This window comes from Callionymus lyra, chromosome 12 (assembly GCF_982586985.1).
Source record: "Callionymus lyra chromosome 12, fCalLyr1.hap1.1, whole genome shotgun sequence".
Lineage (NCBI taxonomy): Eukaryota > Metazoa > Chordata > Actinopteri > Syngnathiformes > Callionymidae > Callionymus > Callionymus lyra.
In genome coordinates this window covers 25,632,014-25,652,861 of record NC_141829.1, presented here as the reverse complement: position 1 = coordinate 25,652,861, position 20,848 = coordinate 25,632,014, and the positions used below count along the sequence as shown (strand labels likewise).

Sequence of the window (20,848 nt, the reverse complement as noted above, 5' to 3'; positions counted from 1 at the left end):
ATGAGTATTATAAACTTTGCAATAGAAGTATTGTAACAAAATAAAAAATATTACACACACTTATGACATACACAACACAATGACAATATAGATAGATACATATTGAGTACATGAATAAGGTTCATACAGCTCATCTCTGAGAAAGCTCACTGAACTCACCACCCAGGTGGGTGTAGTCCCCCTAACCATATAGGGTGCAGGCTACCTGCTGCACTACTCAGCCCAGAAAAATAACTATGCCCCAAAAGTATTTAAACCAAAGAAGAAACACTGTTTGTAATAAAGGGCTAAATGGCAGTTTGGGTGAAAATGGACCACCAGAGGGCGGAATTGTCTCCATCAAATTGTCCATGGTTAATTTATTAATTTTAAATTGACCATTGTTATTACATTAGTTGCAATCAACATGATTCCGATATTACATTCCGGAGCCTCAACTGAGTTTCTTTCCAATTCATTTCTTTGTCCGTATCCTTCCATCCAGCACCAATGCCTTTCATTCTGTTGAGTTGGTTTAACAGAAAAACTCAAGAGAATACAATAATTATATTCAACAAAATATTATCTGGCTTCACCTGAAAGTATTGTGGTGGTTTCAAATCTTATTTTATCCAAAGCTAGATTAAGACACAGAACTATTGAATTGTCTCCTGCTCCTGCTATGATCATGATAATAGCCATATTTGTCAAAATAACTCAGAGGCCCCTCTTCCTCTTCTTTGTCCTCGCTCTAAAGACCTTTTTTATCTTGTATGAGATCAGAGAGAGGAAGTGAACTCAAATATGACCCATGTTGCTTCTTCTCTCCATTAGTGCGGAAACTGTGGGCTTGGCCTTGTGCTCTTACGTGAGTCGCTGCAGTGTAATGTGGCTGACAGGCTCTGGGTATTATTCATGTTCAGTGCAGCAGTAATGATGACACACTACACTCATGATGTACACAATGAGGACCCAGACTTAACCACAAATTGGGGCCAAGAAGGACAATAAGCCTTTTCTAATCAACATTTCCAGATTGGTCTTGCTGAGCCAAAAGTAAGGAAGTCAGCACTCACATGAGAATGTAGGAAGACTCACCAGGTAACCATCATTTGTTTTAATTCATTTCTAATTATCTGATCAATTATAATCATCACGGTCTTCCTATATCAGGCTGCTTTATCCTTATTTGACTGTGGTATTTTTATGTTTACACATCGAAGACAGCATTATATAAAAATCAAATCAAATCTAAATCAAAATGAACAAATACAAAAAAACAACGAAATACTTAAAGAATTAGAAGGTTCTAAACACAATTTCACTGCCAAATAATAACCCAAATTCATATCAAATGGATGGTGAACAAATTAACATACACAACATGCTCTCATCCAAAATATAACCAAAAATTGGATTGAATCTGGCCTTCAAATAAACCAAGGGAAAACAATTAAAGGAATATCAATGAAATGACAACAAAAATAAACAAACGGGAATGAACATAAGACAATAGAAGTTACAGGCTCGGATGATTCTTGTACCGATTGGCTCAAGATGACGGCTCATCCTACATTCTTCATGATTCTGGTGTCCATCTTTTTTTTTTTAAACGTTTTTGTATTTTTCCATTTAAAAAAATTAAAAATGATTCAAAACATATTTATGTGCGTGAAATGTGAAAATGCTGCAATGACCATCTACCCCAAGGAGTGTAGAGTCTCGCGAAACGTAATTACAAATATATAGAAATGGTTCCTCTCTTGTTCACGCGAGGATAGAGGTCCCTTCCTACTAAATCGCGACCGAGTGCGACCTCTGCTGGCGGGCTGCCGTTCGTGCTGTATCTCCGCGGGGACGCCGCCGTCTTCTGCTGCCAGCCTCCGACTCCTGCCATCACAATGGCCACACTCGTGTAGAGCAAGCGCCTCGGCGGTGAGACACGGTGGACAAAGATGGCACCAAACTGAAGAAAAAGGTAAGAAAAACGGCTTATTTCCTACGTTTCTAGACTGTTTCTCTCATCTCATCTCGTCATCGTGGATTTACCTTCAATGTCAGCGCCGCTGTGAAGGTTCGATTTAAGATATACTGATTTTTTTTTTTACCCTTTTTTATTTATTAGACAACGTGTGTGCTGGAGCTGTTTTTTAGAGCCCTCGATGCTTTTTCTACGCAGCATCTGGAGCAGGTGACGACATGCCTGCCCCACATTATCTCAATATCAGGGAGACATGCTGCACCCACGGTCATGTTTTATGGATGGACGGACCTGTCATGAGCTGCGAGGCCACGAGAGGCAAAACCAGGTGGACGACATGCGTGGAGAGAGATCTTATTTTAGGAATATATCGTGATAGTGTTTAGGATTGCGGAGCCTATGCGTGTCTGCAGTCATAAAAGCAGACCACTTGAAGGGAAACACTGAGGCATCTCCTCTGCATCCCTCCCTCCGCCCGCCACCTCCCCTTCTTCCCTCCACTGTACTTTTATTTAGTTCCACATGAAGAGATTACAGAGAGAGAAGTTTGCATTCCAGATAACTGTGGCAGGTTTCTCCATTACTCCCCACCAAGCTTCTCTTTTAAGATTTTTTTTTATTTATTATTTAGTTATCTTTTTCCAAATATCTGTGAGCCAACATAAGAAGATGTAGTTCATGAATGAAGTATATTCGTGCCATCAGAACATTGAATGGTGGAATTGTGTATAAGCTTTCACATTTTATTTAAACTAATTTAATTAAATATTTTTTTAATTAAATGGTTGGTTTTAAGTAAGTAAGTAATTTTTATTTATATAGCGATTTTCCAGAACAGGGTCACAAAGCGCTTAAACAATCAAAACAATATTCAATAAAGTATATACTTTAAAGGTCAAGATAAAAGTGATAACACAACAGGGGTTCCAGAAAATCAAGGAAAAGCCTGAACAAATACAAACGTCTTAAGATGTTTCTAAAAAGAGTCAGTAGACTCCATCAAGTGCAAAGAGAGAGGAAGATCGTTCCAAAGCTTAGGAGCAACAGCCTGGAAGGATTTCTTTCCTCTGGTCCTGAACCGTGTTCAGGAACCATCAGTAGATTCTGATCCACAGACCTCAGAGCCCGAGCTGGGGTGTAAGGCTGGATCAGATCAGTGATGTAAGGAGGAGCCTGACCATTTTTAATATATTTTCAAAATGACTGCATTAATTTTTTCACACATAGAGTTTGATATCCTCATTCTATTAATTCTATATACATTTTGGTATAATAGTGCCACTAGACAATACCAAACGAGTACTGAGAATGGAATAAGAATATAAAACTCTATGTGTAATGTACAATTGTGCAGTTTGATCAAAGTTACTAGATGATCTTGAGGGACAACATGTAGTCATTTGGTGGAGGAAATAGATGATGAGAGTAGCTCAACAAGAGTCTCCAAATCACGTTGTTATTTTTACAGACAGTTGTGGTAACTGTGTTTTTAGGACGTCCTCGCTCTAAGCCTCCCTGGCTTAAACAAACATTTAAATTAGAGTTGTTTTTGCATTAGTGCCACTTTCCTCACTCCTGTTGGCGCAGTCAGCTGGAATGCCCGGCAGTGATGCAGAAACACATCACTGGAGAATGCCGAAGGCTTCTTTAGCTATGGCGAGATGACTGGATTTCCTTGCTTGATTTGACATTTAGGAACCAGGACAGTGCACATCTCGGGCGCCCGCTGCCACCCCAGCATGCCTCATTCATATTTATCCCATGATTTGTAATTGATAGTTTTTCTAACCCTGTGGCGGCGATTTTCCACATGGCCTGGTTCACGATGCCTCTCCATGAGTGGCCCCTTAGAGGATCTGAGTTGGCCCACTTCCTGAGATCTCAGTGGAGGGCATTTTTTATTTAAGTCATCGGCTTATAGTGTTTTAAATTGTTTCATGAGCTCTCCAAAATCAGAAAAAGTCAAAGTAAATTCATTCAAAATTGGGTTTTTTTTAACGACATAACGTTTCAATGTAAGTATTCAACTTTTCAGTTGTTTTTACAACAATACAGAGAACATATTCTTTATTTTAGCAAATGTTCTTGCTTTTATAAATACAAGGATCTTTATACTATAGTATCTAAAGAAGGAAAGTTCCCACACAGTTTGACCTATAGTTTTTGTTGGTCTGATATTGTATTTATTAACTAAACTAAAACTTGGATGAAGAGAAAGTGTCACACATATGCTTTGTCTGCTAGCTCAGCCTGTGACTAACCGTGCTGCTAAGAATGTACATTGTGTAAATATACAATAAAATAAAAGTCTAAATTCAATTTAATTCAAGCAAATTGAGACATTTTCGTCAAAGGAAATATTGAATGTATTTTTCAAATAAAGTCAGTCTAATATACTCTATATAATTGGATCATATGTGTCTTAAAATATTGTGGATAATTTAAATGCAGAAAGCTGACGCTTTTTTGGTTTTTGTTCTCAATGTCACACTTTATTATGAGATCAATTCCACACACAGGCGGTCCCACAAATGTGCAGCAGGGTTGATTGATTGTTATTACTAAATGGGGGCCTCCTTCCAGGGTTGCCAGGGCAACAGTGGATGCTCCAGATGTCGGTTGAGATTTGCCTCAGTAGCATGTGTTTGAACTTTAATGCTCCAGCATCTCATTCAACCACACTCACGACACACTGCTGCATTTATCTAGGTGGTGCCTTTTAAGAAGCCTCACAGAACCTTCATCGGCGCCGTCTCTGACTGAGATCTTTTTGTCTCAATTAAATGAGAAAACAGGGACCCGTTTCTTCACCAATAGCAGTGGTTGCAGTAGAAGTGGAACAACATAAAGATGACTCAAGAACCACATTCATCACTTTAAATGTTCCTCCATGTAGATTCTGATTTAGCATGAAAAAAATCCATCAATGAAACACAGTGCTTTTTTGTTCCACGAGTAGACACTGCAAGCTTTGGGAGCTATTGTCACTCATGTGTTACGTCAAACCTCAGACTTTCAATGTGGCTCACAAAAACCTCTGGCAGGCAGATAATAGACAGCATGAAATGACAAAATAATCCCTGCTACTAAAATGGGATGGAGATTGGCAGGCGGTTGTCAGGACGACGACAGCTGGAGTAGAGACAGTCTGGTCTTTCCTGGTGAGACACGGCGAGTCTGGATCTCGCTGCAGACATTGAACCAGGAAGTGATTATTTGGTGACAGTGAAACATTATGATAGAATAGTGTATTTTGATATGTGAAAAAAATACAGTTAAATTTACTTATATTGGTTTTCTTTTTTTTATGAAGATTAAGAAAAACATGTCCAAGTTCTTTTATGTGGCTTCCATTTCTTTAATAGCATAACGTTTAAATGTAATAGCAATTTAAAGTTAAAGGGAAAAAAATAGATTATTTATTATTGTGATGCCAACATTTAGTCATTCCAAGATTACAGTGTTCAAGCTTTACACTTTCAACTGTCTGTTTTTCTAGCCATTTATTTGGGAAACATCTTGGGAAGTCACAGAAAGAGACCTTCTCCAGCTTACCCTGCTCTCTAACACCCATACTTTGCAGAGAATAAATAAAGGAAGCAGGTAGCTATCTATAGGGTCTTGAGTGAGAAGGTAGTTGTCTGTAAAGTATGGCCCTGAAAGATCTCTCTGTTAAGCCAGACAATTTTTCATAAAGATAGAATATGTGTTTCTGGTCCTATGAGGCGAAATCAGTTTTGGAGTAATACATTTCCTTTATTTTGACTCAAATCGAATGTAAGAATAAAATGGTAAGATTGTTTTTTGAATATGTATTTCCTGTTTAGAATGCCTCAAGGAAACCTTTTTCCTTTTTTTCCCAAAGGAACTTGGCTGTACTTCTGTAAAAGTGTTATTGTTTCTCATCCCCTCTCCTTATTCTTCTCCTGTAGGTCATGGTGGCCAGTAAAACAGGTCTCTAGAGTTGTGGTCAGTAGTGGCAGATTCCTGAGGCCTTTTACAGTCACGTCTCCGTAGCAACCCCATTTACTCTTCCTAAGGACTCCTGCCAACGTGACAAGACGACTCTCGACGGAAGAGACTTGGAATGGACACTGAGTCGACACACTCGGGTTACTCCTATCACTCCAGCCGCTCCGGGAGATCAAACCGTCATGGGTATGTTTCCACCTCTGTTTCTTCTGGGTTTATCTTTATATATGAATGTAACACTAATGTGTGTACACACAAATGACCATACTTGACATACTTAAATAAACCGTGTGATTCTCAATACAAATGATCTGTGTTCCTGCATGTGCTTGTTGAAATTTCCATCACAGCGTTGAATGTTTGTCTTCCCTGTTACACTCAGGGTACGAGATCAATTTGTAGACCAATTGAGAGCATTATTATCTAAATGATAATATCACAGATGTTGTTTTGAGTAGCAACCTCCCAATTTTATGAATAAAATACATTTCCCTGTGTCAGTAGCCTTCATGCTAAATTAAACCATTTTATTGGGCAGTTTGGGAGTCTATAAGACATTAATACCAGGCACACACACACAAAAACTAACCTACTATTTTTAATAAATATTTTTACAAACTACCAAGTTCTGTATATTCGTGTCTGTGCACAATCTGGGAAATTAGCATACCATTTGCACATGTGCTTTGCATCAAAACACTTTTTTATGTACATTGATTTCCCAGATTGTGTATTAAACGACTAACATACACCGTTTTTGGTTGCAATATTCTAGGTTGCAATAAAAACATAGTAATGTGAGACTAGATTGTGTAACAACGAAGATTTATCAGCATTGGCGGCTCCTCGTCACACTGACCTGGCTATGTTTACATTTTTTAAAGTCTTTCTTAGTTTCGAGATAATCATGAACAGTAAAGCCGATGTGTGTAGAACTCTTCACACTGATGAACTAAATTTGCATTCTTGTTCTGTTTATAATCTTGGTGTCGTCTCGACATTCATCATATCCTGTCTATCTGGGGGCTCTTGTTTGCAGAACCCTTTAGTGCCTCAAGTGCATCACAGGGTTGTAAGTTTTGAGGACCTTGGTTTCGTCGGTTTCAAATTTTGATTTTTCAATTATTTTTTTTTTGCAGTGTCTTTGTGTGTATTTGTGAGAGGACTGGTTGTCAATCATTTCCCTTTATTTTTTAGAATAATTTGTGTTCATTCTGTATGATTTTTGCAATTATATAATTAAAATGTGTTTCTTCTACAACTTTCTAAACATGGTGCATAATACACATTTATTATTATTCATCCTTAGCTGTCAATGTCTTGGTTTCTACATGAAATTAGTATTGTCTGAGTTAGAGCACTTTTCATCTGTTTCTTTTATTCTATTAGGCAGGGAGAAGTGCAGGAAAAGAGCCGTGCCTAAAATACATTTCACCAGTCGCCAGAATTTAAAGAGAAGCTATAACAGCCAGATTGAATGAACCTTATTATTTCCAAGTATCTATCAAAGCTAATGTTAGCCAGAGTGAAGAAATATATGAGTGTTTTCAAAACGCTATAAAAGCTAATGCTAGTTAGAATGAACATTCACCCAAAAGCAAGTTAGTTTACATTGTAGGAGGTGTTTATTTTATTGTTTTATATATGTTTGTTAAACGTGTTAGGTGTTGCTGTTTACCTTCCTATGTAAGAATATTTGCTTTTAAGATTGGTAATCTTTTTTATACTGTTCATTTGTTACTTGTTTTCGTTTTCCTTTTGCACAGTTGAACAATTTATGGGGTTCTTTTAAAATGGTAAATTGGTAAATCTCAATTGTGTGCCCTGCACTCATTGTGTGGGTCTTCTAGGGATCGAACCCGTGAGCGGCACAAGGCCAGCAGCAAAGACAGCAGTCGCTCTGAGCGCTCTGTTGTTATCAACCCTCCTGACTCGCCCACCCAGGAGTCACCCGTGCACAATGGCGAGCCACTGCCAGGAGAACCTACACCGGGAGCAGACACGGGAGAGGACGGCCAGGTGAGCCCAACAACAGTCACATGACGGTGGAGTCTGCAGCTGGCTCGTGAAAAACAAAATCGGCTTTTTTTTATTTTCGCTTTCTGTTATTACAACACTTCAGCTGACCCACTAATCTGGCCACAACCTCTGCAGCTCGACCTCTTGAACTTCTCCCCTCACAGTGCACACGCCGCACAAACTCGGCGGTAGACTGGAGATCAAATAGGTCAGAGGATTAGTGAGACCACACTGAGTGTCTGTGCGTGCTGTTGAAAAGTTTGACAGCATAAAAGAAAGTGTTGCACTGTTTTTTTCGTGGCTGATATGAAAACTTGCTAAATTGGACCAGTCATCTCCAGACCGTTTTGGTCTCTAAACCTAGTGGATTTAAATTGGACACAAAAAGCTGAACTCTGTTGGAATGCTGATCAAAGTCCGAATGCATGTTAATCTGAGTCAACACCAGACGGAGAACAGGCGAGGCGAAATATTGTGGTTGTTTTTCAAGAATTGTAGTTGAGTAGTTATTTCAACATCTACCTTATCCTATCATGCAACATCAATTAACATAATAAACAAAGGTTTTGCTACTTTCAAAAAAATATCATTCATTGCATCTTTTAATTATTTTAATTATTCATCCAACTGACTTTCAGTTTAAAAAAAAAGGTAAAAATACAGTAGCATGACCTGCCAAAAAACTAAAATTAAGTGTATGAAAAAAACCATGACTGGACTGGTTATAACAAGATGTTTGTGTTTTTGCATCTATGTGTATTTGATCGATTGCCTACAGTGGTGTTCTGTACGTGAATGTCTCCTAGCTTTTAGAGACTTTGTGCCAATGTGTGAGTTTGTGTTTAAGCATTCTTTATATGAAATGAGGACTCTGAAACAGAGTTTTCTTACTATAATTTTTATTTTACTTATTTCCACTAGTCAAGAGTTTCCAAGAAAATCTGTCTTCTTTTTCTAAATGAAACACCTTTTACGCAGTTATAATAAATAGAGCATCATTTTTCCTTTCTGTGGAGCCTGGTGAAAAATGTCTCTGACGTCCGACTGAGTTGGTGACCCAGACATTCATCTACACTGAAATCTCTTCTAACTATATTGTTATTTTTTCTATTTACTTAGTTTCATAGCACTGTCTTCATCTCTCTGCTCCTCTCTCTGTAGTGTTATCTATGTTGAGTCGTAATGCAGTGTTTTTATGATTTAAGGATCATAATTGTCTTTGTTATTCTTTAACTTCAAGGGCAGATATTGTACGTTTGAATTTTTATTCCTAAAGAGAATAAATCATGCCTTAGATTGTATTCTTTTTGCATTTGCTGTTTTTTAGCTTAGTGCATCATCATGATGGCACTCCAGCAGTTGTATTTATCACTCACTCTCTGTAGGTTGCTGGAAGATATTTTCAATGGTCCATATTTGAATAAACAGATATCAATTTGTTAAATTTAAAAATCAAAAAAGCATACACAACAAAAAAGAATTCATCCCAGATTTTGTTTAGATCACTGAGGATATATATTAGCAATATTAATATTCTAGTGTTCAGCTGCAAATGTTTTAAAGATTCTGGAATTACTTTAAGAAACCTATTCCTGCATCAAACCTGCTTCCCAGAAAAGCCACATTCCAGGATGTCATGTGATTTTAGCTTTGTAGCTTCCGTCCATTGTGAGTTGTAAGGTGATCTGACTATGAATGTCTCCAGCCCTGCAGTCAAATGTGTCCAGAGTTCACCTTCTCTGGCTGGATATTAGCTTCAGCCAGAATGTTACTTTGAGGAAAGATGATCTCTTTAATCCCCTGTGTTTACACGCATGTCTGTGACATGACGATCCCTGCCTGGATGCCGGCCTCTATGCTGGTGTGTGAGTCATCAGCGGAGGGCAGCATTGATACTTGCTGCTTTGTGAGATTCTTATTTAAAGCCAGGAGGCAACAGCTTCGGTTTCCTGATGATGTTCACTCAGGCAGAGCCGAGTCAAACAAGGAGTGTCGACTCTTCTGAGAGCTTTTCCAGTCTATGTGTCTAGAAACATAATTCTCTAAAACAGCACATAGTGCAGGAAATTAAATTGTGTACAATCGAATAAATACTTGAAAAAAAGACATCAGAAAATGTTGATTTACATTGTATTTCCTGTCAAAAGATGAGAATGACGAGAAACATTATAAAATTAATTCAGTTAAATCCATTTATAGTTAAAACTCTAAATCTTACTAGGAAAATTATTTCAAGCTCAACATTGTTGGTCAAATCCAAATATATTAAACCCTATATATTTTTTAAACTCTTGTTTAGAATTGAGATTTGATTTATTCGGGATAAACCAACATGTGCTCTCTGTGTCTCCAGTCTGGTGCAACGTCACTGATGAAACTCAAGAGATGAGATCAGACCGTGTCAGAAGCATTCTTAGTAGTAGCCATGTTGGAGGCTGAAGGTGCATCTTCATCATCATCAGTGATCTGAGTCATCCGAGTACGCAGCTATTGTTTCAGTGCCTTTGTGTGAGCACAGATGTGAGAGATGTGGCTGGATATTAAATGAAGTCATACTGAACAATGTTGACCTCTGCTTTCACAACAGTAGAGTGGCAGACGGACTTCCCCACCCCCCCGGCTTACCATCTACTACGACTCCCCTCCTCCTTTTCTCATTTCCCTCTCATGCCCATTCATCTTCCGGACCCTCGCGGCAGCCCCTGATTAAGCTCTGCTGCACTTGTTCTGTGGCTCTGCTAATGGATGGAAGGCTTCACTTTTGCTGAGTCTGTCCTCGAATCCTCTTCTGTGACCTAACCCTTTTAAGACCACAACTCCATACATCACATCACATTCTGTAGCCGAGATAGTAACGTTGTCCCTTTTCTGAATATAGGTCGCTCAAAATCCCTGTGAGTGTTACACAATGTTTAAATGTAAATTAAAAAAATAATAAAAGGAGAGTCATCCCTTTCATCATCTCATTCCAAGTAAGGTTTGAGTACTGTGGCTCAAATATGAATCAAGTAACCGCCTATAAATATAATAATAATAACAAAACAGTTACATTTCTGGGTGCTCCACGGCCTCTTCCTAAAAGTAAAATAACATAAATGCACCTGCACCTATTTAGTCTATAAGTAAGGTTTGAGTACTGTGGCTCAAATATTAATCAAGTAACCGCCTATAAATATAATAATAATAACAAAACAGTTACATTTCTGGGTGCTCCACGGCCTCTACCTAAAAGTAAAATAACAATAGACTAAATAGGTGCAGGTGCAGTCATTTAATGATGAGGTGTAGATATCCACAAAAGACGATAACCTTCTGTGCAGCTGTCAACACCCTAGGGAAAGTCAATTATGGAAAACAGGGGTTAATGACAGACACAGAAAAGACTGTATCTTAGTTGTGTTGTGAAACTTCTTTTTATCTTCTGATTCTCAGGATGACAACTGGGGAGAAACCACCACAGCGGTGACCGGAACCTCGGAGCTCAGTGTTTCTCAGGAGGAAGTGGTCGGCCTCGGGAAAGAAATCCAGGACCGAACCCAGAACTTCCGACGCTACATTCCTCTGGGTGTGGGCCTGTGTGTGGGGACACTGGTGCTCGCCACCCCTTTGGCCTTCCTGCTCCTGCCCGTCATCCTGTGGCCCGACAGGCTGCAGGCCTGCGGGGCGGCCTGTGAGGGTCTCTTCCTGTCCATCTCCTTCAAGCTACTCATCCTCCTGCTGGCCGTCTGGGCGCTTTTTCTGCGGCCCGGCCGGGCCAGCCTCCCGCGAGTGTGTGCATGTCGTGCCTTTCTCATCACACTCACACTCCTGCTCACCATGTCCTACTGGCTCTTCTACGGGGTCCGAATCCTGGACGCACAGGTGAGTTCCACTGCTTCCTATTCATTATCTAAATTAAAAAATTAGGTTCCTAACTCTAGCAATCTGTCATCGATATGGCTGAGAATGATCCCTGTTTTGTTTTTTAAATATGTATTCAACATCAGATGGTTTTGTTGATGTCTGGTGTTCGACAGGACGAGGATTACCACGGTGTGGTCCAGTTCGCCGTGTCCCTGGTGGACTCTCAGCTGTTTGTTCACTATCTGGCGGTGGTCCTCCTGGAGCTTCGTCACCTCCAACCATGCTACAGTGTGTGTGTGATCCGCTCCACCGATGGTGAAACACGTCACTACAACATCGGGCAGTTCAGGTGAGAACATGTGTGCAGGTGGAGAAGATTAAGAGCTCGAGTGTGAAATCCATTCTTCCATGATTATCTACTTCCAATTTATTTTATTTCATAGCTGTAGAATTGTTAAAATATGCTGAGTTTATTTGCTTGTGAGTTAATCCCTCTTTTCAAGTTTAAAAACAAAAGCAAAGCTTTTTAAACGGACATGAATTATACAAATTTAAATGATGCATTTATCATTTTCCAGTGGAATTTTAAACATTCCTGAGCAGAAACTAATCCAGTGTTTCTTTATGATGGTTTTGAGTGAGATTCATGTTCAACAACCTTGAAAACTAGTCTTCTATCTCAAATAAAATCACTTTCACACTCAACAAAACACTTCTCACTCCCTCTCAGTGAACTCATGGCTGCAGCTGGGTGTATTTAAATTATCCATTTCAAGTCTATAATCCGTCATCAAGGACAGGACTGTCGATAAAGGTGGAAATATATCCTTGAGCAAATCCCTTCTCTGTCTCTCGTTGGTTTCAACCTGAGCCTTCTGGTTTGATCCAACTGGTGATCTGCTTTCAGCACAGCTGCACGAGCGCATGTTTAATTGGCATGTGATTTAATTTAGTCGTCTACAGCCTGAGGTGGGCACACCATCCAAAATAAATCCCACCTGCCCCAGCTGTGCCTGGGCTCAACAGTTGTTGGTTTCTCAGCTAGCGTTGGGTGAGTCTGCTATGAGTATACTTTAAAGTATAAATTAAATTAGTAGACTTAAAGTTCACTTTTGACATACTAAACTATACAAAATACAAAATAGTACGCTGATATGTACTTATACTCAAGTCTGTGATGGGTGGCAGAAAATCTCTATTTTTTTTTTGTTAGATACACACATTGAACTGTTGTGTTGTGATTCAAAGGACGGTCCACAGAATTAGAGCACAAACACTTTTGAAACATGACCATGTCCTTCTGTCCTTCATGACCATGTCTGTCTGGCCTTTGACGAAAGGTTTTCGGTCTGCGTCCCAGGCACCGTCTGGTATACGTCCTGCACATTACCATGAGATTATCGTGTTTTTTTTTAAGTATACTTAGTGTGTGTGCTAAGAGTATACTTTTGTAAAAGTAGTGTATAGATGCATCAGTGACGTGCAGTGAGGTTCATGGTTGTTAAGGCACTGACTCCTTTAGTGTCAGTTTTACAAGTATATTAACCCAAAAGAGAAGCTTATTTAATTGGGTCCTGGTTATTTCATATCTCAACAGCATTCTTCACACACACATGCACACACACACACACACACACACACACACACATATACACACACACGCATGGTCTTGGGTAAAACATTTTTTAAATGATTTTATTTAAAAAAATATATGATTTCATTAATGCTTTCTCAAATAGTCTATATTAAATTGTTGTGATATTTTGTGGGCTGTTAGTCTACATTCCCCAGATCTTTGGCAGTCATCGATTGTGGATAAATATTATTTTATAGCATCATAAACCATCTTTGACATTGACATAAGAGTTGTAAAGTTATATATTCAAAATATTTAACCTGCCATATTTAATGATCTGAGACCTTTTCGATAGGCTGAAAATCTAAATTTGTTTTAAAAAGTCAATCGACATAGAAAAAAAGAATGAACTGATAAATAATTTCAAGAAAGGATAAGCAAACGTGGATTTGAAACAATATAGAGTATGACCATGATAATAAAGGATACAAGGAAGACTTGCTGATTAAATGCTCTTAATTTGAAAGCCAAACGTTTATTTCCTCCTACTGAGGGGAAGTTACTGTAAAGTTTAGCAAGAACTATCCAGATTTAAATTTTGCTCAAGAGTGAATAATCCCGAGTGACAGTTATCTTGACAGCATTATGATGTCAGCACTATATTTGTATTAAAATGTTAAGTTACGATGAATCGATCACACAAGACACGCCTTATGTTGCTTGTGATTGGTTAATATTGCGTGGTGCGTTCTGTAATAGGCTAGATTTATGGACTAGAATGTATTATAAATTGGTCAATATAAGCTTTAGAAAACAAATAATATTTTATTTAAGGCCAAATGTAGTTTTTAAATATTTTATTGTATTTTTCTAAGCCTTATCTTTTTTTATGATTGATTTGCCACACAAACCTCCCTTTCTTTGATGTAAAAGTCCACCTTATTTCCTTAAAAGTCTCTCTCATTGGCGATGTGACATAGTTTGATGAGGCTCATAAGCGTGTTTTTTTACTGCGGCTGTATTTCTGATCAGCTAAACTAAATAATACCCTTACAAACATTGAACTTTAATGGTTAAAAACATTAGCCAGACTGTGGAAAATCAAGGCAAATGAACATATCTGTGAGCATTATATTAGCCACATTCAGAGATACGGCAACCGGTACGTGTCAATTGCATGTCAACAAAGTTTGTTATTGATTGTGCATTAAGAGGTGAGGCACTGCCTCACCTGCCTACCCTGACGTCTCTGAGATGCATATACTAGAGAGTATACTTCTAAAAACTTAAAATGTTCCAATTGAGTTGAAAGAAATATCAAATTAGTATAGTTAGTACATTACAAGTACATATGCCTTAGTATACTTACCAAACCTAAACCTAAGTATACTTGGTAAAATGAAGGGGCAGCAGCCCTGATAAAAATCATAACAGCAAGACAAAGCTTTCTTGCTTTAGAATTTTGATATTAATCAATGACTACAAATCAAAAATCATAAAGAGTTTAACACAAAACGTAATACTGTTTTGAAAAAGGCTACTCTCGCAGTTCCTGAGGGCGCCACTATGTCCCCTGAACCTCAAGGTTTAGATTAACTCCTCTTTTTTCTGGTGTAGCATCCAGAGAGCAGCCTTGTCCATCCTGGAGTTCTACTACAGAGACTTTCCTCTCCACAACCCGGCGGTTCTGTCGGCAGCCAAGCACAGAGCCGCCAAACACCTGGCCGGGCTGAAGGTCTACAACGTGGATGGTTTGTGACGCATGTGTCATCTTCACCTTCTGCCTCTCCATGGTGATGTTCTCTGTCCCTCTCATCTCTTTCATGTGCAGAGTTTAGACAGAGACTGAAAGCATACTTGTTGAACTGTAAGTACTGACTCCAACTGTCACGGTCAGGCTCGTGCACCATCAGCATGGCCCCTCCCCACTCCAGTCCTCCTGGGGGGAATTTTAATAATTCATACAGCTATGTTCCTTGCACTCTCCATGCTTGATTCATTACTTTCTCTTTTATTTCCACCCCCACCACTCGTTCACTGCTCCTTTACTCATTACTGCCGAATCCTCTGCTGCAAGAATGTAGGGCAGGAGGCTGAACCTGCGGATGCTCCGGCATAAGTCTGCACGTATGTTGAGAATACTGAAGGTGTCTCATGCAACACAAAACAGCAAAACTCTTCAGTCCAATCATGCTTTTTCTTAAAGAGTCTATTATGTATTTCTTTACTGTTGGAATTAAATCTCACACTCCTCCAGGTTAGCTATCTTCTAGCTATACATCTAATCAGAATGTTTAAAAAAATATATATATTTATAAGTACGATGGCTGCTTCCACAAACAGGCCTGGGACGAGAGAGAAAATGGCTACAATCAGTTAAATGTATTGACTCCTTCAACACAGCTAGTCACCAAAGCATTCAGAGCTTGTATCATGATTTCAGATGCATTTGTGTGCTAAATGTTAGTCTCATGCTAAAGATGGTTACCAGTGTTCCACAGGTGTACAACAATTCATTTGAGGAAAAAACTAAAAATGAACGAATAAATAGAAATAAAGAAAGAAAGAAAGAAAGGGTAAAGAAATACAACTGTGAATAAAGACCTGAAAATGAAGCCCATAAGTCTATTTGTCCATGTTTTGACACACCATGGTCCGGTTTCCCAGATTCGGTCGTAAGGATGTGAGAAAGCTCTTAAGAAGGATCTCGGCTAACAGGAAGTGCAGGTGTTTCCCAGACTCTTTCTTAACTGCCTTCATTGGAGAACCTGAAGATTAAGCCAAGCTTTGTAAGAAGCTATTAGTGTGTTTTGGCATCTACTGTAAAAGGTGAAGCGTCTCTGAGTTCAATTACAATTACATGTGTTATATGTGTAGTTATTAGAATGTTACGATTTATATGTTTTACTTGGTTTATTGGGATTCAAGCAGTTAATTTATGGTGTGTTTTCAGATTTCATCATGAAATTCCTTTGCTCTTGAACGCATCATCCGTGTATGTATCACTGCGCATTTGAGTATGTCAGCTCAATCTTACATTTCCTTCTTAGTGAAAGATCTTCTTAAGCTACGAGCAACTCTGGGAAACTCTTCCTTCCTTTTATAACGTTTGTAAGAGCACTCCAAAGATGATAATAGCACTTAAGAGCTTCTTTTCCCATCTTGGAAACCCGGCCAATGACTTTTGTTGTTCAACCAACAAATAATTGCATACGAGACCAAATCTGTAGACAGTAGGAGCAAATTCTGCACCTACTGCAGCACAATAAAACACCTCAGTGTGGTTTGACGTGTCAGTCTTAACTATTGAAATTGATAGTCCAATCAAGACAGTGAGTGGAACATGCAATTGTTAGCCACATCTAAGCTGATAAAATCCACAGGCTTGATGGTTATTATGCTAGCATGAACATCACAGACAAGTTTTGGATCAATTCACCTTTAATGTGAATGTGCTAGAATCATTAGAGATTATATAACACCTCGATTAGATGGATTTATGCCTGATGACAATACATTTTTTATTAATGTGTGTTCTCTTTCAAGTTTGTTAAGGCTCAGCATTTTTTGTGTTTTGTTTTTGTCGATTTAACTTTTAAAATTTGATTTTTGGTTTCATGAAGTGAAAAGCTTGAAATCCTTTACCTGGTCAGATATAGAATTTCGATTTAAAATATGGGAATATTAATTCAAATCTTATTAAGAGTAACAGCGAAAATTCTATGAGGATCTTTTCTGCACTAATTTTCAATTTACTAAATTTGCATTGCTTTCCATATGAAAGTGAAATATATCAATTGTAAGGACTCATTACCTGTGCTGATGAATGCAGAAGACATCATTAATATTTAATAACCAGGTTTGTTTCTGCTCGTACAAATGCTTCAATTGATTCACTCAAAGCTGCAGGTTTGATGGGAATTTTGTTTTCCTGATTATACACTCATTATCAGACAAGAAGGCGACACATATCCGATTATTTTCAGAAAATCTTTAAACCAAAATGTCTGACTTCACTGTGATGCCATTATAATGTTTCACTCCGATTCTCCCTCCCATCCCTTCAGTGTGAGACTAATCAATCTTATGTGATATGCTTCCTCCATCTCATGGATCATGTTATCAATCTGCCTTTGTCCTCCTCTCTGCAGCTCCGGGGAACACAGCGGGAGCGCAGCCTGCTAATGGGAATCAGTCACGGGCGATGGTTGCAGCTGCCACCAAACGGAAAGACAGCGCCCATAATGAGCTCTACTACGAGGAGGCCGACTACGAGAGGCGAGTCCGGAAGCGGAGAGCCCGGTGAGTGACCTGGAGCTCATGTGACTTAGTGAGAGGTTCATGATGCATGTTTGTGTGTCAGTCTGGTGGTGGCGGTGGAGGAGGCGTTCACTCATGTGCGGCGCATGAAGAAAGAAGACGAACAAGCAACGCCCTCCGACATCATGGATGTTCGTGAAGCTGCGTTAGCGGTCTTCCCCTCTATGGCACGTGCACTGCAGAAATACCTCCGGACCACCAGGAGGCAGCACTGCCACAGCATGGAGAGTATTCAGAAGCACCTGGCCTTCTGCCTGGTCAATAACATGAGTCCAAAGGTGAGCGAGACCTACGTATACATCAGAGCTGGCAAGTGTCATAAAATATCAGCCATTCTTACACTACACTTTTTACTTTTCTCTTATATTTACCCATTTAAATTCATGATAATACAATGTTAAAACATTGCACAACACAATGTAGAGATGAAGGTGGAGGAAGAAATAACCATATATAAGAAAAAAACAGCTGTTTTGACTAAAGAGTTAAGTGTAAGGCTGAGACCGTACCGGTCACAGTTTGTGTTCCTTCTTGATCGCCAGGCCTTCCTGGAGGCTTACCTGGCCCCGGGCCCCACTCTTCAGTACGGTTCTGAGCGCTGGATGGCCGACCAGTGGACGTTGGTAAGCGATGCATCCGTGACAAGTGGCGTCAAAGACGGGACGGAGTTCCTGCTGAAGTGTCTCGACTTCAGTCTGGCCATCACCATCAGGAGCATCCCCTACATCCGACTCAGGGAGGAGTTCATTGACCCCAAGACCCACAAGTTCTTGCTGTTGCTGCAGTCAGAGACGTCCGTGTGAGAGCCACCCCGGGCACGTTTTGTCATGTCCTTTTCTAACAAAAACTTGTCTTCTTGTCCAATGTCCATCTTACAAGTACTACAAGAGGGTGCCAATACTACAGAGGACATTTAGCACACAAGTGGAACGCTCCTCCTATGCACTACATCTCTTTCTTTACTGCATGGTGTCAGAGTCCATCATATGAAAGGGCTCAGCTGACCAGATGTATGTACAGTATTTATACGTGTCGCTACCAACTTTTTATATCGACCTCTTTCATTTGTTTTTTTAACAACCTCGTTTGTATGCACTGTGTTTGTGAAAGTGGCTGTAAATAGTTTTCTTAACTGGATTATTGCTTGCTGACCTGTCCGAAATCGGAAAATTAATTTAATTAATATAAATTAAGGAAAAAAAGAAAAGACAAGAAATGCCAAAATATAAGGATCATTAAGAAAAAATAAATGGAAAAGTTTGTTTCCATTTATATTTCCACATTCATTTTACATAATTTGGTCTCACATTGTGTATTTCCTCATTTATCCCCGGATATTTAACCATATTTATTTCTGAAATCCACATAACTTGTAGTATCATTATTAAAGTGTAGAAAATTGGAACCATAACTGAATAGCAACATGGTTCAGGAAATTCCTAAATCTTCTACTTCATTAGAAATCACTTCATTGTCATGAATCTTTGATCACTGCTGCCAAACTTCTCTGCTGCTCTCTTCTGGTTACAACTGGAACTGCAACTTGATTTTAATATTTGTATTTCTATCTATTTGAGGCTCATCGTCGATATTTATGAAACATGTTGCTGTCATGTTGTAGTGTAGACTCTTACGCTTGTCGGTGTTTGTAAACATTCTGTCCGACGTGCCTCAGTTTGTGGATGTTGGGGTGTTTTTTTATTTTCTCTTTTGAATACAAACATAAAAATCGGCGTCTGTGTCCAAGTGGTCCGAATGTTTTTTAAATTATGCGAAATAAACATTTCTACTAAGCTCACAAGTGTGTTGTTGACATTGTTGTTTACTTTTTCACATGTAATATACGATAGAAACCTCATGAAGTGAGTAAAAACAGTCAGATTTCAACCAGCCATCCCATCTGGAGAGGCTCTGGAGGTCTGGTCATGTCTCTACGACAGGACATGTTTCTCCCAGGAACGTTGTTGTTTTCTTTTGCTAATCCTGGGTTGGATCATGGGTGCAGAAGCTTCAGCAGGGAGGCCCAGACTTTCCTCTCCCCAGATACATAATCCAGCTCTTCACAGGGGACCCCAAGGTGTTCCAGGTATGCTGGGAGACATGGTCTCTTCAGTGTATCCTGGGTCTCCCCTTGGTCATCTACCGGTGGGACATGCCCTTAACTCCCTACCAGCAGCCAGTCTTAATCAGATTCCCCAAGCGCCTTCAACTGACTCCTCTCAACAAGGAGGAGCAACGGCTCTACACGGAACCTCTAACAGATGATCTTGCTTCTCACCGTATCTCTATCTCTAAGGATGAGGCCAGCCCTCCTTCAGCCATGGACTTATGGACTTCGATTTCTTGCTGCCCGGTCATGAACAGCCCACCTCTAGGTTTTAGAGCTCTAGGGACACGATGTTCATTGTTATATCATAAACATTTCCACTAGTTAAGGATCAATCATTTAATTTTAAATGATGTCTTTTTTTCATTAATTGTGAATAAGTATATTATAAATTATATTATTATACAGTATGATTTTTATGACTGTTGTTAGTTAAAATAAAAAAAATAAAATAATAAAAAGGTGTAGTGTTTAATATGACAACAGAAAGATGAAAGAACTCCAACATCATCTGGAATAAAACATGCTTTATGTTGCCCACACTTTGACCATGTCTTGTTTGAATGCTCGAAATTATCCTTGGAGACTCTGTGATGGTCCAAAGAGACTTTTGAAATTAAAACCTCATGTTTTCTGATGTATAAAAATTGTTGAATTATATCAAATAGAATGGGTATTTGAGAAAAGAATCCCTGATCCAAAGGAACCAACCACTCGACCAGTTTTTGACAATCCACGTAGATGTTTAAGCGCCAAAGAATAGAAATGACAGAAGCTCTTGTGGGCTGTAAGTGGGCGAAGTCGGGGTGATAACTCTACGATGACCATACTTAAGTACCAGCCTTACTTTGAAGGAGGCGTCAGAGTGAGAATATGTTGAATTAAAATAGCACATTTAATTAAGTGGCAATGCTAATGTGTTGGCATTTTGGTGGAGGCGTCAAGTTTACAGCCTCATCAGGTTTCTGCTGCCTTACTCGACTGCTTTCTTGTAGTCATACTTTACGGTCCTTCCATGTGTGTGTTGTTGGTGTCAGTATTAAAAAATACA

The 20,848-nt window shown here is 39.2% G+C and overlaps 1 protein-coding gene across 1 annotated transcript; it reads left to right on the top strand.

Moving 5' to 3' along the window:
- The first annotated feature begins 1,829 nt into the window (after window positions 1–1,829).
- LOC148068783 (vang-like protein 1) lies at window positions 1,830–19,491 on the top strand. The gene is made up of 10 exons (XM_087804874.1): window positions 1,830–1,957; window positions 5,893–5,929; window positions 6,001–6,118; window positions 7,783–7,951; window positions 11,384–11,812; window positions 11,968–12,143; window positions 14,988–15,121; window positions 17,522–17,672; window positions 17,734–17,968; window positions 18,233–19,491. Exons 3-10 carry the CDS (start codon window positions 6,048–6,050, stop codon window positions 18,491–18,493), a joined length of 1,626 nt encoding a protein of 541 aa, XP_087661000.1. The 5' UTR covers window positions 1,830–1,957; window positions 5,893–5,929; window positions 6,001–6,047; the 3' UTR covers window positions 18,494–19,491.
- Window positions 19,492–20,848: the final 1,357 nt, after the last annotated feature.

Bases quoted from the DNA above. Each gene is read 5' to 3' on its own strand.
- LOC148068783 (XM_087804874.1), top strand. From the start codon at position 6,048: ATGGACACTGAGTCGACACACTCGGGTTACTCCTATCACTCCAGCCGC. The intron at 7,952-11,383 runs GTGAGCCCAACA...TCTGATTCTCAG, and splicing joins ACACGGGAGAGGACGGCCAG to GATGACAACTGGGGAGAAAC. The intron at 17,673-17,733 runs GTGAGTGACCTG...TTTGTGTGTCAG, and splicing joins GTCCGGAAGCGGAGAGCCCG to TCTGGTGGTGGCGGTGGAGG.